This window comes from Pimephales promelas, chromosome 7, assembly GCF_988280905.1.
Source record: "Pimephales promelas chromosome 7, fPimPro1.hap1.1, whole genome shotgun sequence".
Classification (NCBI taxonomy): domain Eukaryota; kingdom Metazoa; phylum Chordata; class Actinopteri; order Cypriniformes; family Leuciscidae; genus Pimephales; species Pimephales promelas.
The window spans coordinates 37,310,119-37,332,454 of NC_142775.1; the positions used below are offsets into that span (position 1 = coordinate 37,310,119).

At 36.9% G+C, this 22,336-nt stretch overlaps 2 protein-coding genes across 9 annotated transcripts in view; both read left to right on the plus strand.

The window, feature by feature from the left end:
* The window catches only part of stk39 (serine threonine kinase 39), a 118,923-nt gene that overhangs the window by 93,776 nt on the left and 2,811 nt on the right, over positions 1-22,336 (plus strand). For 7 of the 8 annotated variants that reach the window (XR_016169350.1, XM_089133428.1, XM_089133427.1 and 4 more), the window contains 3 exons: positions 12,653-12,705; positions 16,004-16,072; positions 17,204-17,268. Coding sequence is in view for 7 of the 8 variants with exons in the window: in XM_089133428.1 (XP_088989554.1) it covers positions 12,653-12,705; positions 16,004-16,072; positions 17,204-17,268 (187 nt within the window). In the remaining variant the exon portion in view is untranslated. Of the gene's footprint in view, positions 1-7,954; positions 8,968-12,652; positions 12,706-16,003; positions 16,073-17,203; positions 17,269-22,336 lie in introns of those variants that run through there. The other variant, XM_039683188.2, reaches the window with a different exon arrangement.
* On the plus strand, positions 191-3,731 carry LOC148978402 (uncharacterized; the record flags this gene model as incomplete). Its single annotated transcript, XM_089133430.1, has 2 exons — positions 191-268; positions 2,862-3,731. Coding segments are annotated over 2 exons (948 nt in total), but the record flags the coding sequence as incomplete, so codon positions are not given.

A 22,336-nucleotide genomic window follows, 5' to 3' on the forward strand; every position in this document is an offset into this window, starting at 1 on the left:
CACCCACCCATTCATCAAGCCACCCACCCATCCGTCCGTCCTTCCACCCACCCATCCATCCATCCACCCACCCGTCCGTCTGTCTGTCCATCCGTCCATCCATCCACCATCCATCCACCCTCCCATCCATCCATCCGTCCACCCACCCACCCACCCATCCATCCATCCATCCACCCATCCACCCATCCATCCATCCATCCATCCATCCATCCATCCACCCACCCATCCATTGATCCATCCATCCATCCACCCATCCACCCACCCACCCGTCCATTTGTCTGTCTGTCCGTCCATCCATGCATCCATCCATCCATCCATTCAGCTACCCACCCACCCGTCCATCTGTCTGTCCGTTCGTCCATCCATCCACCCACCCATCCGTCCGTCCTTCCACCCACCCATCCATCCACCCACCCGTCTGTCTGTCTGTCTGTCCATCCGTCCATCCACCCATCCATCCATCCATCCATCCGTCCACCCACCCACCCACCCTCCCACCAATGCACCCATCTCATTTAGTGCTACACTTTTTACCCTGTTTAAATCCAGCAGAATCAGCACAGAAATTGTGCAGAATGTGTGTTGTTCACAGGCATGCTCAGAACCAATCATTACATTGAAATCTTTCTGTCTTTCATCCAATTATCCTCAACAGCCTCAGTTTGGATTGACGGAGAATGAACCGTGTGAAGAGCCTTTTTCAATTTTCAGCATTGAAACTTATAAACAACATTGATTCAGTGCCAAAAACGGGCGCCTAATCAAGCCTCACGGACAGCTGAGTTTGAGCCCTCATCAAGAGAGAGAGAGAGAGAGAGAGAGAGAGAGAGGTAAACAGATGCAGGAGAACAGAGATTAATGGCTCTCATCCATTTGCACAGTCAGGTCAGCAGCGAGAGCAGGTGTTCGGCTCATCAGAACGGATCAGGATAATGGCCAGGATAGCGAGGGATAGACTTGTTTGCTAAATTATTTAAAATGACTTTAATTAACTCTGCAAATAGTTCTTGACGTAAATACATGCAAGTGAATCGATGAACGCTGATCGTTGAAGCGGTCTCTTATGATTACTTGATCTTGACCCAAGCTGATCTGAATATTTGGCTCGATTGTCGATTGTGAAATGGATTTCGCTAAGGTCTTTGTTTGGCTATGTGAAAAGGTTGGATAATTCTTGAATAAATCTACAGACCCATTGCGGTGGAAATGTTTGCATTAGATGCCATCTAAATCCACGGATTAATGTGAAGTACGAAAGAACTGAATTACAGCGGTCCAAACTATGGTGGCCGATCACAATGCTGGCTTGTTTAGCAAGGAAAGTTATTACGTGCGTTTCCTGATATTCTGATAGATTCCTTTGTTGAAATTGGGACGCGGTGTGAAATCTCCCAATCTCATCATGAGGTATACAGAGGCATGAGTCTATAAATCTGGGGTTTATTGGGATTCAGCCGGCAGACAGAAAAATGTCTGTGTTTGATAAGACAATAAGTGATGTGTGGAGTGACTCGGAGAGTGAGCGAGGAAATCCCAAGATAGGATAGGATTTCTAGATATTGCTCTGAATTTAGATCCATTTCTCTACAAACCTGTGTGAAACTCTAAAAACTCTGACTCTGAACTGTGATTGGATGAGCAGTGCTCACCTGTGATCTGTATTAAAGGGATAGTTCACCCAAAAATAAAAAAGTCTGTCATCATTTAGGCTACTCAACCTCAAGTTGTTCCAAACCTGAATCAGTTTCTTCTGTTGAACACAAAAGAAGATATTTTGAAAAATGTTGGTAACCAGACAGCTGTGGAATTACTTGAACTATTGACTGAATTTAAATGATAAAAGAAGAATGTAAAAATGAGTACTGCTACAAACAAGAAAAACAACATTTTACCTCAGCTACATAGTTGAACCAAAAAAAAAAATCATTATTGATTCACTCTCAAGTCATTCTACACTATTCCAATGTTCCAGACTTTCTTTTCTCTGTGGAACACACACACACACAATATATATATATATATATATATATATATATATATATGTACTTTTTCTGTCCATACAATGAAAGCCAATGGACTCTTTCAGAATGTCTTCGTTTGTGTTTCACAGCTGAAACATGATGAAAAAATCACTATTTTTTTTACAAAACAAAAAGTCACACATGTTTGGAATGGCATGAATTAAAATTTGGGGTTGAACTATCCCTTTAAGAGAGTTCTGCTTTGTTAACGGCCTCTTGTTGCATATTGCTTTATTAATGTGGCACATATTTATCTTTGTAGGTTTTGTTATTAAAAACACATACACGCATACATACAAACACAAAATAGAGATTAGAATGGACAATATTGTGTTTTTGATTTACTTTTGAATTCATGTCCATATATTATTCATATAAATAAGCACCACAGACTATTTTTCCCCACGTTCTCATTTGAGATAATGCTATAGTTTGTTTGAGAAAGTTTCTCTGCACAGAAGCTGTTCTCGCTCCCGTGTGTGTAAAAGGGTCTGGGTTGATGTGATAACAGCATCTGCTTGCTCCTCCCAACACTTCATTATAGAGCGCAAAACACACACACAAAACACTTCCATATGTTTCCTAGACCCCATATCCAGTGCACAAAGCCCTTGCTCTCTAGAAACAGGCCAAGTGGAGAGACCTCAGGGAGGTGTAATTATTCTAACCTGGACATGTAAATGAACGCTTAAGTCCAGCATTACTCTCTGTTCCTGCCGCTTGACTCTCAGCCCAGACTCAAAGTTTTACACAATACTGGATTTAATGATCCTGAGTTTCTTAAAGTGAAGAAGTGTTGAAGTAAACTTTAGGTTTTGTATATCAGACTATAGAAAATAGGCTATCCATCCAACCACCCACGCATCCACCCACCCACGCATCCACCCATCCATCAATCCATCCACCCATCCATCCATCCACCCACCCACCCACGCATCCATCCATCCATCCACCCACCCATCCATCCATAAACCCACCAACCCACCCACCCATCCACCCATCCATCCATCCACCCACCCAACCGCCCATCCATCCATCCACCCATCCATCCATCCACCCAACCGCCCATCCATCCATCCACCCATCCATCCACCCATCCACCCACCCACCCACCCAACCATCCATCCTTCCACCCATCCATCCATCCACCCAACCGCCCATCCATCCATCCATCCATCCACCCAACCATGCATCCACCCATCCACCCACCCACCCACTCACCCAACCATCCACCCATCCACCCATCCATCCATCCACCCAACCGCCCATCCATCCATCCACCCATCCATCCATCCATCCATCCACCCAACCGCCCATCCATCCATCCATCCATCCATCCACCCAACCATGCATCCACCCACCCACCCACCCACTCACCCATCCATCCACCCATCCATCCATCCATCCATCCACCCAACCGCCCATCCATCCATCCATCCACCCAACCGCCCATCCATCCATCCATCCATCCATCCATCCATACAACCATCCATCCATCCATCCATCCATCCATCCATCCACCCAACCGCCCATCCATCCACCCATCCACCCATCCATCCACCCATCCATCCATCCATCTATAAACCCACCAACTCACCCACCCATCCATCCATAAACCCACACACCCATCCATCCATCCACCCACCCACCTACTTATCAATCCACCCACCCACCTACTTATCAATCCACCCACCCACCCACGCATCCATCCATCCACCCATCCATCCATCCATCCACCCATCCATCCATCCATCCATCCATCCATCCATCCACCCATCCACCCATCCATCCATCCATAAACCCACCAACCCACCCACCCATCCACCCACCCAACCGCCCATCCACCCACACATCCACCCAACCATCCATCCATCCACCCATCCATCCACCAACCCACCCACCCACTCATCCATCCAACCAACCATCCAACCACCCATCCATCCATCCATCCATCCACCCATCCACAAACCCACCAACCCATCCATCCATCCATTCATCCCAAAAACCTAGTCTAAAGTCAGTGGGGCGTTGCGCGTTGTTCATAATGCTATTTTAAGCGCGCATGCTTGGCCATAATGTAGCGGGTGCACAACGCCCATGCAACATATGCACCTGCTCTTGAAGGGTATGTTGGATGACGCTCTGATTGGTTTATATCATGTTACGCCCAAACCACACCTATGAATAATGAAGCTACTTCAGACCAACTCCTTTTAAACTTGCGTCGGGCGCAAGAGTCATTTAACCAACCGGTAAAATAGCAACAGCGCCCAAGACCCGCCCACAAAGTTTCTTGCATTTTGCGCTTGATACTTGCGTTTCAGATTGTTAAAATAGGGCCCATAGTCTTTTATGTAAAGTTATAATGCTATTATATATGTTAACAAATTAGTTCTCAATTGAGTAAACATTGCTTTAGGTTTTTAAACTAATTTATCAAATGAGTATTGAAGAACCAAGAAATAAATAAGCATTTTTCTGTAAGCGGACTGTCTTCTCCTTTAACACCTCAGGTTGAGCTCAGACTTGCTAAATATAGTCCACTCACTCCCAGTGGATGTGTTTTTGGTTTTATTTTGCTGTTAGAATAATTGTAAGCGATTGACTCTCTCTTTGTAAGCAGTAGTGGATCTAAGATAATGGCACCTGGGGAGCGCTGAACCTCATGTGTGTAGTCTTCACACACATTTAATCAACTAGTGGTGTTGTTATCCAGCCTGCTGGCTGTGAAGGCATTTCTACTGTCGCTCTGGCTCAGCTCACGCTCAATGGTTTTAGCTGAGTCCTGTCAGCTCCCATTACCCAACAATGAAGCGTTTGGCCGATCATCGCTGACAGCTTTTGTGGCGGAATATGATACGGATTTGTCCTTGCCTCACGTCTTCGCAGGAGTCTTACTCAAAGCTCTTTACGCGCCACCAGTGTGTAAAAAAGCTCCGGAAGCGTGAGGCTGCATCGATTTGAGGCCTCTTTATGGAGGGTAAATTACATTTAGCTGCGTTTCACAGTTGTGGATTCAGTGGGTTAGATTGTGTTTTTTCTGACAGACAGTCTAGTCCAGCACTTTTAAAGCGCTTTCAGGACTCGCATCAAGGCTTCAATGTAAATAGCATCATAAAGTTGCCTAAAGATATGTATATTAGGGGTTGGACGACTTTAAGTCGACATTTATTTGTCATTTTAACTGTGGGAAATGGAGAGTAAAAGTTGACTTTAAAAATGTCTTGTTGCGCCCTCTAAAGGCCATGATCAACGACTAGTCGATGTCAAGCTTAAAGGAGTAGTTCACTTTAAAAAAAACTTTTGCTGATAATTTACTCACCCCCATGTCATCCAAGATGTCCATGTCTTTCTTTCTTCAGTCGAAAAGAAATTAAGGTTTTTGATGAAAACATTCCTGGATTTTTCTCCATATAATGGACTTCATTGGGAACCAAATGGTTCAAGATCCAAAAGACAGTTTCAACTGTTCAAAAGGCTTTAAACGATTCCAGACGATGAATAAGGGTCTTATCAAGCGAAACGATCGCTCATTTAAAAAAAAAAGTTTACGTTTTATAAGCTCAAATGCTCGCCTTGCTCTGTTCTGTGATGCACGTTCGTGACTCTCCTGTTCAAACTCGTTCATCAAAATGAACAAAGCTTATTTCGTGTCATTTGGTTCATTCAACGAACGAAATGAATGAATTGACTCGGGAAAAGATTCATTCATTTTGATGAACGAGTTCGAACAGGAGAGTCACGAACGCGCATCACAGAACAGAGCAAGGCGAGCATTTGAGCTAATAAAACTTAAACTTTGTTATTTATTTTTTAAATGAGCGATCGTTTCGCTAGATAAGACCCTTATTTATGGTCTGGAATCGTTTAAAGCCCTTTGAACAGTTTGTAGTTTGCACTGAAACTGTCTTTTGGACCTTGAACCGTTTGGTTCCCATTGAAGTCCATTATATGGAGAAAAATCCTGGAATGTTTTCATCAAAAACCTTAATTTCTTTTCGACTGAAGAAAGAAAGACATGGACATCTTGGATGACATGGGGGTGAGAAAATTATCAGCAAAAGTTTTTTTTTTTTAAAGTGAACTACTCCTTTAAAGCATCGTGGCAGAGCATTAAAGTCGACCAGTCTGTGCAACCTAATATGGTTTTGTAAGAAAAATGTTTTTGAAAGAAGCCTCTTATGCTCACCAAGGCTGCATACAGTTTTCCTCCACTACAAGCACACGGCTCTCTCATCTCTTCAATGCCTAAACCTACACAGACACGCCACTCAACCACATACAATAGAGCCCAAATATATTTGAACACTTAAAAACGTCTTGAGGTACTTTTAGAGGCTGTATGAACAGTATATATATTGTGTATCTATCTATTTTTGCTTCAAAAGTGCTGTCTTTTCTTTAAAATAAATGCCACTTGGTTTAATATTTTTCTCATGCATCTTTAAGCAGGCTTGAAATATTATTAGTTTCAAATGACTGTTTTAATATATAGTCAAATATATTTTTCAGCATCATTACTTCAGGCTTCAGTGTCAACATTTCTGATTATTATCAATGTTGAAAACAGTTGTGCTGCTTAATATTTTTGTGGAAACCGTGATTTGTTTTTTTTCCCCTTAGGACTCTTTGGTGAATAGAAAGTAAAAAAACAGCATTTATTTGAAATAGAAAAAAGTGCTGTGAAGATGCTGTGAAGATGAATTTGGTTTAAAGCGCTAACTTTATGCACAATTTATCAGGAAACATTTTACAGTTTGGCATGATTTGCATATCACACACTGAGCTTTTCCACACTCTTGGATGTGACTGTTTTAAAACGATCCGTTATTGTAATTAAGGTTCATCTTTTGCAAACTCAGCTTGAAACCTTTTGATTTGTGAGTCTTAACACCCCAACCAGAGACTACCATCCCATTTTTCAGACCAGACAAAACTGGACAGAGTGAAACCTCATTAGAGATGGACTTTGAATTAGATTAACTTCCTCAATTAAAGTCATTTTCTAATTAGTTAGCAGCACTTTAGCGGAAAATAAAGTGCACAGAGAGGAAAAAGCGTAAACGTTTCTTTAGTGAATTGTTCTTGTTGTTGAGTGTAAACCAATGTTCTTAAACTTATTTGTTCTTAAAGGGATAGTTCACTTTGAAATTCGATTTTGATATGTTTTAGCTTACCTCAAGGACATCCAAGATGTAGGTGTCTTTGTTTCAGCAGTATTTTCAATTTAGATATGTTTAGGTCAAACCGTTCTTGTCTGTCTGTCATATAATGAAGGTCTATGGTCACCACCTCAAAGAGCATGCACAGAGAAGTCCAAATTAAACATGATTTAATGACTCGTAAATGTAAGTACACATTGATGGCCTAAAACACGAAACGAGCGGTTTGTGTGAGAAAACGAACAGTATTTACTATATTTTTTTTCATATAAATACTGTAAATACTATTAATGGTTTAATAATGGTAATAATATAAATGGTTTTATTGTAATTTAAAGATTTAATTTAACATGAAAGAGGGAGTGATTGTTATAAAAAAATGGTTTGTTCAGTTCATTTGTGTTGTAATAATTGTGTCAGAAGTATAACAGTAAATACATATCGGTTCTGCATATCAGTTATCGGGCACATAAACATGCAAATAATCGGCATCAGTTATAAAAAAAACCAATATCGGTCGATCACTAAAACATATAGTTAATATTGAGAATTATACCCTAAACGGATGACATACCTATTATTGTAATGGCGTTTTTATAAAAAAGTGCATTTAAAAGATCATTTAAAAAATGTCATAATGCAAAGTATCCATTTCCGTTAAGCAAAATATAATTTCTTAATCTTTTTTGGAATGATTTTGGGGCTGAAATGAAACCCAGGCGTGTTCTTGCCAGTTTTTCTTGAACCCCCCCTGTTTGTTTGGCTGTTTAGGTCTTTTGCAGTCAAGTGGTTATGTAGCGGACGTCTCCTGAGGGAAATGAGGGATATCAAATCAGTTAGATGAGAACCAGAGGCCCCCGTGAGCAGAAAAGTGAGAAAACAGCAGCAGGGATCTGATTTCCTCTGGCCACAGGGTGAAAACATCACCCGGAGCCAGCAGGAGACGCGTGTCAAGTACGAGGGCTCTCTGTGGCTCGCAGCTATCTCTCGAGATTGATTGGCTGGATAACGATGACAGGCCAAACAGGACGGCTACAACACAGCGTCTCGAAGGCTGGCGGCGTCTGTCCACGCTGAGCATCCGTGTGTTTTTGGGATTGTATGTGTGCTCGGGTTTCGCTGCTTGTAAGTGCGAGAGCTTGACCTCCGAAAACTGTCAAAACATAACGACAGTGAGGAAATTGTCTCCAAGATGTCAGGTCTCAGCCGCCGGCGCTGTGTGGAAATATCCAGCCGGTCAGGCAGAAAAACAAACACCTGCATTTCAGGCCTAAAGATGCTGCGGGCAGTGGTGGCAGAAATTATGCTTTTTATTAAGAAGCAATGTTTGTCCCCTAAAATTGATTTTAACCCTTTGAAGTCCACACCAAGAAAAAAGTGATGCGAAATTTTCTTTGTTTGGATTTCTTATCTTCTTATGTCGCTAGTAACCTCACTCAATGTATTTTTTTTTTCAGCACATCCCATAATTTTTCAAATATCAGCCTCTACCAAATGGTTGAGATGTCACTTAATGTTAATAAATGGTACCGGAATTCATACACGTACTTTGCCATACTTTTTCATTGCCCATCATAATTTATGATCGAACACATTCTCAGAAAGGTCTGAGTTTCAAAGTTCAATATTTTGTAACAGAAGTGATATTTGGACAGATATTTATTAATTTGTTGCAGCAGAATCCATACAATTAAATTCATTGGAATTTATGTCATTTTTGGTATTACGCCTAAACAAAATCACCCCTGGTTATTTTCTGATGCTAGTTAGAAAGCAATGGAATGATAATATCAAAGACCTATATGGAAATTACAAAAGTTTTACATGGCATAGGAGGAATATATATATATATATATATATATATATATATATATATGAACGCATTACAATCACTAAGTAAAATCTGTTTTTATTCCGTCTGCCAGCTGAGATTCCTTCACACCCCTACAGACTACTTTTTATTATCTCCATAACGGATTTATCGCTGCCAGCGTGATGGTTTAGCTTTTTAAAATCCTTTTTAGTCCTCAAGGTCCACCGTGCCATTGACAACCCACTATGCATCATAACGTGGGATCGGCTGTATAAACCTCTTAAAACTGGTGTTCGTACATTCGTCTAGAGTAAGATCCCATTCCTCCAACGATCAGTTAAGTGACCTACTTGAGAGACGGAGGGGTGGAGAGCAACACCAGTGATGATTGCTGTCATTATAATCTAGTGCTAGAGAAAATGAGGCTAATGCAAGTGTCAATCTGCTAAATAAGTCCACTGGGCTCAATAGCACAGCTGGAGTTCTGGAAAAGCGGTTAAACGGGCGCTGAAGGAACTCACACACACAGCTTGGTAATATGGACACTTCACCTTTCATTCAATCCAACAGCTTGTACTGTATATGTACAATGCATTATCAGGCCTTTTGATCAGAAGAAAAAAACATTATGTCAACGCACCATGTCCTAAACATGGTGTAGTACAGCAATTCCCAAACTGTGGTCCGCGGATCACTAGTGGTCCGTGAGGGTACTGCAGGAGGTCCGTGAAAAAGCAAAAAATAATAATAATAATTTACCAAGAAATTGCTATTAAAACAAAAGTAAAAAGGATATGTAGGCCTATATTTATATAAAATGTAAATTAAATTGTCAAGCTATTGTGTGATTACTAAAATGGGCTAGTGGCGCTCAGCCATGACGTTCAAGCTCCGTTTCGTCAGATGTGCAGATGACAGATGACAAACTCAAGTCTACTTTTTGAGGACTTGTAGAACTCTGAAGATTAATATTAATAATCCAGGGTTGTAATAATCCCCTAAAATCGCCAAAGGTTTTGAAATGCTGACTATATCCATCCAAGTGTTCTTATTACTGTATAGAGTTCATACTCCATTGCTATATGGAAATAAGCCTGTTGTTCAAATTAACCTGATTATAATATGTAATATATAATATAATTTGTAATATCATAATATGTGTATTATGAGGTGGTCCGTGAAAATTCTTTATTACAAAGAGTGGTCCACACATACAAAAAGTTTGAAAACCCCTGGTGTAGTAGACATTTGGATAATATAATCGCATCATGCTGGCAGTGAAAAAAAAAAAAAAAATATATATATATATACATACATACATATATACAGTGTATATACCGGTGTATATGTATATATATATATATATATATATATACATGATAGTGCTGGGCAACAATTAATTGCGGTTAATCGCATCCAAAATAAAAGTTTGTGTTTACTGTGTATAATTATTTTATATATTTAAATACTTCTTAAATATATATATGTGTGTATTTATATATACAAAATAATTATACACAGTGCACACATATATTATGTAAACACAAACTTTATTTAGAATGTGATTAATCATGCTTTATTTATCATATATATATATATGTGTGTGTGTGTGTGTGTGTGTGTGAAAACCCGAACTATTTTAGCCGTGCATTCCCCTGAAAATAATTGCACACCTTAAAACATTTGTAAACCAATCAGATTGAAGCATTCAACAGCGCCGTAGTATAATTGCTAATAAGAGCTATTTTTCTCTTTCTTTGTCTGGCGTCTTAGATGGATTTTTTCTCTGGGCTTGTCACAGTGATTTACATGATTGCCTTCTTTGCGAACGATAAATACGATACCCAAAACGAAGACAGCATAATTAATCTGCATACTTTTAAAACAACCGAAAAACACAGTGCTGAAATTGCCTTTAAAATGAGATTACTGACGTGGAACTAGAGCTGGACATGTTCTTGACGTGCCAGTTTTAATGTGATTCACCCAGAGTGTCTACCTCCTGTCAGTAATACACACACACACACATGCATGACGTGGTTCATCTCCCATAGCTGTGGTGACTTCAGTCTTCTCTCCCGCTTAAATGACTGGAAGCGAGTGAACGGAGCCGGTGCATATTATTTGTGTCCTTTGCCTTTCCTCTGCAAATGTAACTTTTATGAGGTTGTCAGCCCTTGTTGCAGAAGCAGAACAGACTGTTTGATGTTGGAGAGAACAAAGTGAAGGTCTGACTCAGATCTCTCCAAATACACAGGGGCGGTTTATCATAAACATGAGTGAGAAGAACCAGAGCATAGCCGCCGCTCTCTAGGTGTGTTTACTGAGCGTGGCAGAGCCTTAGGATCGAGAAGATTCGCTTCATAAAACAGTAGAAACCATCAGCCGGAGCATACCAACTCTTATAACCCACTTCCCAACCACATTTTTGGGAGATTATCATTGTTTTAAGATTTTTATTTGTCATTATCGTCTCATCTTACCAAGTATAATCCTTTAAATAAAATATTTTATATTGTGTGTATATGTATATATATATGAAGAGTTCAGATGCAAAAGCCTCTAAATGCCATTTGAAATTTTCTTCTTTAATGATTTTTTATCAAACTTGTATATTTAAGTTCAGTAATTTCACTTAAATAACAATTAATAGGTAATCTTTATTGTCATTTAAGTGAAATCACTGAACTTAAATATACAAGCTTGATAAAAATGATCATTCTAGAAGACAATTTCAAATGGCACTTAGAGGCTTTTGCATCTGAACTCTTCATATATATATATATATATATATATATATATATAAAGTATAGTGTGTATACAGTGTATATATATATATACTATATATATATATATATATATATATATATATCAATGAAAATGCAATTTAAATATCAAAAAACATTTAGAGTTGCAAACTAAATTGCTAAATGTTTTAATTTAACATGCATTTAACAAATCATTTACTAATTTACCATTTAAATTTTTCTTTAACTGGATTGTAAAACTTTACCAAAATTTAACAGTTTTAAATGTCTAATAATTTGTCCATTTAAAAAATTGATATATTCACATTTTTATGTTTAAATTATTAAATTGATGATAACTTATTCCTTCATTTTATTTGATTTTGAAGTGTCCGGTCTAGTCTTCCACAGCAGTGTCACCCTTTTCCAGACCACAGCTCATAGTAACGCATCACTCTCCAAAAAGGATTAAAAAAGCATAAATGATGAGATATCCATTAGCAGATCAGTGAATCCTTCCTTCATTAAACCAACACAACTGAACACCGCCCTCTTCCCAACAGCTCACCTGAGCGCTAGTTAAAACCTTCTCCTGTAATCACAGAAAAACCCAACTGGTTTATAAAAAACATGCTGATATTGGCACTGATTGCATGCTTTTGAAATTTTCTTTCAAAATGATTATCTGGAGAGCTCTGAGGACAGGACCCAGCTGAGGCTCGTGTGTGTGTCAGGCTTGGCAAACACACTCAGTAAAACAGCACAGATGGCCCACGTTCGCACTTGGCTGTCTTACAGACTGACAGACAGACAGGTGCACTCCCATTTCTCACCACAGATCTCTCTCTCTCTCTCTCTCTCTCTCTCTCTCTCTCTCTCTCTCTCTCTCTCTCTCTCTCTGTCCCTCAGGAACTCAAGGAAGGAGCTGAATGACATACGGTTTGAATTCACTCCAGGGCAAGGTCAGTGCACCTCATCATGCATCAGCCAGTCGCAGCGTTACGCTGTCTTCAAGTCCTCCTGGGACGTTCCCACTTACGAGGGTGGAAACATTATTACGAAGGCATTTAGGCTGGGAGGAAATGGACACAATTTCTTTTAGCAGTAGTGCATCAAAACGAAGAGCAAAGGATGAGTTTATTCTATATATATATATATATATATATATATATATATATATATAAATATAAATATTTTTACTCAGTTAATCCAGTTTGGAAAGATATATTAAAATAGCTTTAAGTTCTAAGTACAAATTCGCTGATTTTAATACATGTGATTATATTATTCATTTAATAAGTTTAGAGAGAAAGTCAGTTGTGAAATTCTGGCCAATTTATTCTTTTAAAGGAGTAGTTCACTTTTAAAAAAACGTTTTGCTGATAATTTACTCACCCCCATGTCATCCAAGATGTCCATGTCTTTCTTTCTTCAGTCGAAAAGAAATTAAGGTTTTTAATGAAAACATTCCAGGATTTTTCTCCATATAATGGACTTCAATGGGAACCAAATGGTTCGAGGTCCAAAAGACAGTTTCAGTGCAAATGAACGAATCTTTTTCCACGTCATTTGGTTCATTCAACGAACGAATTGACTCGGAAAATGATTCGTTCGTTTTGGTGAACGAGTTTGAACAGGAGAGTCACGAACGCTGATCAATCCCTTTGAATAGTTTGCAGTTTGTACTGAAAGTGTCTTTTGGACCTTTAACCATTTGATTCCCATTGAAGTCCATTATATGGAGGAAAATGCTGGAATGTTTTCATCAAAAACCTTAATTTCTTTTCGACTGAAGAAAGAAAGACATGGACATCTTGGATGACATGGGGGTGAGTAAATTATCAGCTAAAGTTTTTTCAAAAGTGAACTACTCCTTTAACACTCCCTAAGTACTTAAAAATCAAATTTCAATTAATTTGGTATTTATGTTTAGATATTATTATATTTTTATAGCAAAATATCACTGTCCCCAATGCTGCTATCATAACCATTACATCACATATTTTAGAAAAATGAGAAGACATCTTTGTGAGGTTTCGACAGTCAGCCTTTCATTCATTTAAAGAATGTATTTATTATTTGGTGTCATTACTAAACCAGGTACTACATTAATAAAGAAATCAATTAAATGTTATTTGTGTAAAATAAATTGACTGCTAGCTAACTTGTTAACATTATCCCAGAAGTAAAATAATAAAAATATATGTCATTTCCATTACACATAATTAACACAACACCATTTCTTGATAGAAGAAACCTAGAAGAATCATCCATGAAGTAAATGTGCAGTCACTGGACACACTGAAAGCATGACGATGATTAATAGCAATTTAATTCCACCATGCCCACACGCCTCCAGCATTATAAGCCCGAGCTCAAAGAAAATCCAGTTTCCTACTGGTAATTATGACATTGTGCTGGCGTTCATGTGCGTCTTAAAATGATCTTTCCAGAGTGACTTGAAGGCAGTGTTAGCAATATTAAAAAAGAGATCTCACAGGGTTCCTTCTGTTCTCAGTGGGACTCAGACTGCATAGATCTGGGTGGGTGGTATGAACAAAATGGCCCAATTTAGACATTCAAATAACTTTGCAACTGCATGTCAACTAACTCTCATTAGAGTATCAGGAGACTGCTTAATATCTACTAACACTTTATTTAGATGCTCCCCAACAGACTTTATAAGTAACTTTGCATCTACATATCAACTTATTCTACCCACCCTAACCTAATATTCTACTTCAGTCTACTAATACTCTAATGATAATTATTTGACATGTAATTCCAAAGTTAATTATGGATAGTAGAATGTCTGAAGTAACCTTTTGTGGTTGTTGCTGAAATTGCAATGAAAACAATGTTCATATACACTCTCAGAAAAAAAGGTACAAAAGCTGTCACTGGGGCTGTACCTTTTCAAAAGGTACACTTTTGTATCCAAAGGCTACATATTAGTACCTTAGTGGTACATATTAGCACATAAAATGTACATATTAGCACCTAAAATGTACATATTAGCACATGAAATGTACATATTAGCACATGAAATGGACATAGTAGCACCTAAAATGTACATATTATCACCTAAAATGTACATATTACCACCTAAAATTGACATATTACCACCTAAAATGTACACATTACCACCTAAAATGGACATATTAGCTCATGAAATGGACATGTTAGCACCTAAAATGTACATATTAGCACCTAAAATGTACATATTAACACCTAAAATGTCCATATTACCACCTAAAATGTACATATTATCACCTAAAATTTACATATAATCACCTAAAATGTACATATTAACACCTAAAATGTCCATATTACCACCTAAAATGTACATATTACCACCTAAAATTGACATATTAGCTCATGAAATGGACATACTAGCACCTAAAATGTACATATTATCACATAAAATAACCTTTTGAAAAGGTACAGCCCCAGTGACAGCTTTTGTACATTTTTTTCTGAGAGTGTATATATATATATATATATATATATATATATATACACACATATACTGTACATTCTCCTGTTATTTGGATCTTGATCGTCACAAATGAATCTGATTATTCATAACAAAATGTATCACTAATAAAGAAGTCATTTAACAAGTTAAAAATAAAATGTTTGTCAAATAACTCTAAAATTTGATTGGATGAGCCACATTTGAAGTTGTAAAATATAACGTCAACGTGGCAAATTGTGAAGTTATTAATCATAATCAACTAATCTCTGCTTTGTGTCTACCATTGACCTGGGCTTTTTTTTTTTTTTTTTTTTTAATTATAAATTCATTTTAATTTTTGTATATTCCATTAGAATTTTAGTTAAAATTGTAGAATTTTTGTTGTGTTTTTGTCATTTTTATTTTTTTAACAGGTTTTATTCACCATTATTTCAGTTTTAGTTATTTCAGTTAAGCTAAATAAAAAATAAATAAATAAAAGAAACATTTTTTCCACATTTGAAATAGCAAAATGTTTAACTGAAATTTTTAATATTTGATTTCCGTTAAAGTTGTTTTTATTTCAAGACAATGTTTCTTCTTCTTCTTTTAGTTAACTCTATTAGCCCTGCATCACACCACCCAGCCCTAGATCTGACTGGTTCAGTGCATTCGAGTCCATTGCGACTTGTTTGTTGATGTTTGTGTGCGTTGGTTTGCCAGAACATACTTTTAACTTTTTGTTCTGACAGTTTTCCTGCTGTAATATCATGCTGTGCATCTATGTGTGTGTGTTTTCTCAGACACTGCTGATGGAGTTTCTCAGGAGCTCTTTTCTGCTGGTCTGGTCAATGGTCATGATGTTGTAGTGGGTAAGTTGAGCGTGCGTCACATTAAACTCAGTTTTATCGTCTGCCACTTTAAATGGTGAGCAGGATGGATTATGATTGGCTGTTAATGTTTTTATTGTTCATCAGCTGGAAAAAAAGTCTTATCTGAAAGTGATTCCAAATATATCCATTCTCTGTGCCATTATCGTTACAGTATATAAATAAACGTGAATAGGTGCCATGTAGTAATTACCATAATTTCAACTTGTAAGAAGCATTCACGTCCACGATCTCGTAATTACAGCTTGTAAGATGGGAGAGCTTCAACTTGTTCCACCTGACCACTGCAGATTAATCTAGGCGTTGATAAGTATTGTGATAGAAATGCATAACTCCTATTCCTCAGAATAGAGCATCACGTGTTGTAATCTCGGTACGGTAATTACGACATGGCGTGAACGCAAAAAAATGTCTCACTCCTGGTAACAGAGAATGAGTGAACATTGTTCATTTATGTATTTTACTCACATTTTTACAATAAAAAGCAGGTTGAAAATTGTGAATAACTTCTGACCATTACTTTAGAGCAGCTCATGATGTTTCTGGGACTGATAGCGGCTTCATCTGTGAGGAAAAAATTGCTAAATTGCTAAAGGAAACAATCTCAGGGGTCATTAGTCCACTAAACATGCAAAGCAATATGCTAGGTATGAGGGGAAGATGAGTCGCCCATGCATCAGTAATGCTATAACCGCACCAATTAATGTGTATAGTTAGCATTCACGGTTACACACAATTTGGCTAGTGGGTAATTTGAGTTCAAGCCATTTCAGAGCAACTACGTGAATACAGAGGTGCTGAATATGAAGAGTTCAGATGCAAAAGCCTCTAAATGCCATTTGAAATTTTCTTCTTTAATGATGATTTTTATCAAACTTGTATATTTAAGTTCAGTAATTTCACTTAAATAACAATTAATAGGTATTTATCATTGCCATTTAAGTGAAATCACTGAACTTAAATATACAAGCTTGATAAAAATGGTCATTCTAGAAGAAAATTTAAAATGGCACTTAGAGGCTTTTGCATCTGAACTCTTCATATCAAGATGTCATTTGTTTAACCGTATTGCTCACTCCTAATGTCAGTATCTTTTTCTACACGTTTTCCCAGTGGCTGCTAACCTTCAGAAGATTGTAGACGACCCAGTTACCTATAAAGTGTTGACCTTTAAGCTGGTGAGTATTCACATGCTAAATGTCACAATTCCAGTGAGGGAATGGAAAAGTAATGGAAATTAATTTCATTAAATCGTTTTCTAGTTACACTCAGATTTGTAATTAATTGGCTTGAAATTGTTCTTCGTTGATGGAGTCATTTTTTTACCCAGCTATGAACGATTGCAACTGGTCTGTTTTTATACGATGCGGTTTATTTACTTTCAGCAAATTCATTGTGCATTGAATATATAACAGCATACGTCCCTCAGGTCCAACACAACCATTCATTTATTATTCGCTGAAATCACGTCTTTGACAGCGCGTAATGAATTTTCATTACATAATTCCTTATTGAGCACATGACAAATCGGAGAGTGTTTAATGATGCCTTTGAATGCGCTAAAAAAAATGACAGAACTGTGATATTATGGCAGATACATGAATACCCGAATTAAAATGTCACTGAGTATTACTGTTAAATGCATACAGATGAAGAAGGGAGCGCATTAGACCCCAGCGGCTGGATCCTGTGGGAGGATCTGCTCATATTTCCCCTGGACTTTTATATTTCAGCCTCTGTGGAGGATTAGAGACAGATAGTGGTGATAGACGGCGCTTTAATCCACTTTTAAGTGGATACCGTTATATTGGATAGGATGCCGTTTTGCTCCATTCACATGAATCTTCTGGTGAGATCGTCTCCCTGTAGATAGGTTTCATGTAATGTGAGGTCCTCCATGGTGGTGTTAAAGATATTGAAGTTTCGTCAAAGCTTACTTGCCATTATGTCGTTCCAAACCCTCATTTTTTTCTATGTAACACATATGAAGAACATTTGAAGAATGTACAAACAACACACAGTTCATAGTGGCGGCTAAAGACGGACGATAGAAGCAAATCACAATATTTAAACAAATTGAATGTTATGTGCATTACAATATTATTATTTTACAAATAAACATCATAATAATGCTAAAACAGTTATTTTGATTGTAAATTTAATTGTAAAATTACGAAATAAATGAAATGTTGCTTTGAGAATAATCTCCAAATAGGCCTTTTATGAGAATACTGTAGTCATGAAATTTCAAGAATAAAGCTGTGACATTACAAGATTAATAAAGCTATATTTTGAGTTAATGTCAAAATAAATTGTCAAAATTACGATATTAAAGTTTTAAATAATTTTAAAATTTATTCTTGTAAGTTTATGACTTTATTTCATATTACTCCATGATATGATGTACATTTTTTGGTGTAAAATTTTAAAAAAAGCAAAACAAATATAAAGTATTTTTAAGCAAAATATGTGTTGTTAATAGGGCTGTGCAAAAATTAATTGCGATTAATCGCATCCAAAATAAAAGTCTGTGTTTACATAATATATTTGTGTGTGCTGTATATAATTATTTTGTATATATAAATACACACACACATGCATGTATATATTTAAGAAAATGTGTTATTCATATATAAAATATTTATATTTATATAATATAGATTATGTATTTATATACAGTATATACAGAATTTAAGTGCAAATAATTCTTAAATATATACATGCATGCATAGGTATTTTTTATATACAAAATAATTATATACAGCACACACAAATATATTATGTAAACACAGACTTTTATTTTGGATGAGATTAATAGCAATTAATTTTTGCACAGCCCTAGTTGTTAATATAAAAATATTAAGTGTATGTGTGTGTGTGTTTGTGTGTGTGTGTGTGTGTATGTTTTTACAGTCGTGAACATTGCATTAAAACTTAAATGTAAAACTTAATAAATAAATATTTAAAAATCTTTTATTTTAAAACTTTGCATTATTTTTAGGGCTGTGAAACGATTAATCGCATCCAAAATAAAAGTTTGTGTTTATATAATATATGTGTGTGTAGTGTATTTATTTTGTATATATAAATACACACACATGCATGTATATATTTAAGAAATATTTGCATGTGTATACTTATATATATATATATATATATATATATATATATATTTATACAAAATTAATATTATACATAAATATAAATAATAAAAATTAACACATTTTTCTTAAATATATAAATGCATATGTGTGTATTTATATATACAAAATAATTATACACACCACACACACATATATTAAGTAAACGCAAACTTTTATTTTGGATGCGATTAATCACGATTAATCGTTTCATAGCCCTAATTATTTTATGCCATTATTTTTATTTAATTTTTTTATTTTGCATGATATCGCCAACTTTAGTGGCTTCCAGGCTCCAAAAAGGGCATACATTTAATTTTGTCTTTATTTTTGGTTCCATGTTTCAATTGAATGCCAGTGCAAACAAGATTTATAAGCTAGCTGTTGTTTTATGGGAAAGAGTGGTTTTGGAACAACACGATATTGAGCAAATAACGGCAGAATCTCAGATGAACTTCTCCTTTAACCGCAGGAAACGCTAGCACTAAGAGCAGGTCCCGGTGGACTGGCCAATCCGGCGCGACGCCTGTGTTTAATCACTCCTTTAGATGGAGCCGAGAGTTGGCGGTAAACAACATCTGCGCGTTTGCAGCCTTTTGCAGAGAGCTATCTCTACAGCATCTGCCAGCTCTTACCCTTAACTTCACCCTCCAACCCTCCACAAAACTCCCACGTTGCATTTCTCACTCGCACCTGGTGTGTTTAGAAAATCACATTAGGACGTGTGGAGTTTTATTGTTTAATTTGAGCTTGAGCGTCCCATGAGAGAACTCCACATCACATGATTGGAACACTACTCCACATTAAAGCTGAGAAATCTGCTGGTGAAACAGGATTGTAGACGGCACGGCGTGTGTGTGTGTGTGTGTGTGTGGGGAATATCTCAGGCAGCCTGGTCCTTCGATCTCATTTACTAATGTCACCCCTGACTACACTGTGTGGAACTCAGACAATTATGCTGCCTGGATATTGAACCGTGAAGAAGAATTATGTTGTGCGCACACATGCAGGCTCTGTGGCTTGTGCATGGACATGCAATAGAGAACGCTGAAAATGCATCGATTTTAATGGGGATAAATAATGCAACACAAGTGACATTGCGTCATGTTACCAAAAGTTGCAAAACTGACCAGTCAGCATTTAGGACTGGAACTATCTGTTTCATAATGAGTTTTTTAATCTGCTAAACGATTTGTTTTAGGGCTGTCAAGCGATTAAAAATTGTAATGTAATTAATCAAATGATTTTGCGATTGATTAATCTAATTGATCGCAAATCAAAACTGGCTGAGAAATTGCCCCCAAAAAGATCATATAAAATCATTCATGTTAAATGAGAAAAGCATTAAAAACATCACAAAAAGTAGCTAGAAAAGGTAGCTTTTTTCTTTTCTTTTTTGATTCGACATAGAATTTATTGCACGTAAATTTTTATATATATTCAGTTCATTTTTAACATCTCCGCTACACGTGTGAAATTTGTTTTTTATGATGTTGAAAAACCGAATGTTAATTAATCATCTTTATTTTTATTTATTTATAGTGCTGGGTTTTGATTAATCGCGATTAATCACTTCCAAATAAAAGTTTGTGTTTACATAATATATGTGTTTACAGTGTATAATTAATTTGTATATATAAATACACACATATGCATGTATATATGTAAGAAATATATATATATACTGTATATATATATATTTATATATAATTTATATATAAATATGAATGTTTTATATATAAATAAAAAATCTTAAATATATTCATGCATGTGTGTATTAATATGCTTATATATGTGTATATATATATATATATATATAATTATACACAGCACACACACACACATATTATGTAAACACTAACTTGTATTTTGGATGCGATTAACCAAACTAAATTAAATTTAAGAAATTAAATAATCAACTAAAAATTAATTTAAACCTGTATGATATTACACTGTAGCCACATTGGACCAGTGGTTTGGAAAATGTATGGATGGATGATTCAGCTGTGGGCGCAAACTTCTGGTCAGACGCGGGAATTCGTTCCATGCACAACCCTCACAGTGCATTATGGGTATTCTCTAGCCGTTGGGAGTACATCGGTTGTATGTGTTATTTTGGTGCATTGTGGGATTGAATGAGTGCACTCGATATTGTCCACTATAAATAGCTTTGCCCTATTTAAGGGTATTGGGGGCGATTTCAGACACAGTCTTGTTTAAAAACGAATCTGCATCATCCATTAGGAAAGCGTCAGCCACGCTTTCCTAATGTTAGGACAGTGCAAAAGACTTTATCCACAACTTAGCACTTCAAAATGTCTTGTAATTCTCAAAGGTGTCTCTATCGTTTTTGTTGCTAGAGTAATCCTGCTACATGACGTGCAAATCAGTGGGCGGGGCTAAAGAGGCAACGATGTAGATGTAGGCGTTCATCATCTTCTGCAGTCATGTGACAAAATCCGAAAACGAGACGTTTTCCGAGCTTGGTTTTAATAATAGCTGTATAATGACCTCTTTTATGTCAAAAGATCAGGGAAAATGTCATTTCTCAATACATGACCCCTTTAATATATCAGCGTCTACATTATGTGTCCATCAGAGGGATTTCTGCATTCGTAAACGGCAAAACACATGCACACACACACACACACACACACACACAGAGCGATATAAGAAGCACTTCCTTCTGCACCGAGTAATTCATAATGCTTCACCAGGGAGAAATGTTATGAGTAGTTACGTCAGAGAGGAGTTTTATGGGCAGACCTTTCCACGGGTCATAGTGCCTCTTATTTAGAAGGAGCTTGAACTCAGGCCGTATTTCACCGCAGTGTTTTTTAGAGAGAGCAGACGCTCGCTCTCTGAGATCAGTCGTCTGACCCTGAGCTCCTCCAGAGAGTACTGACAGCAGAGAGCGAGCGATCGATTTCCACCACACACTCGGGCTGTGTGTTACCTGTGATAAGATGCTCTGCTCTCTCCTCTGTGATTAAGATTACAATATCATTACTTTCCTCATTTGCTTTTTTTTTTTTTTTTTTTGCCTTTCATCCCTTAACCTCCCTTGAAGTGTATTGGATATTAGTTGTTGGAAATTAAGTCAAAA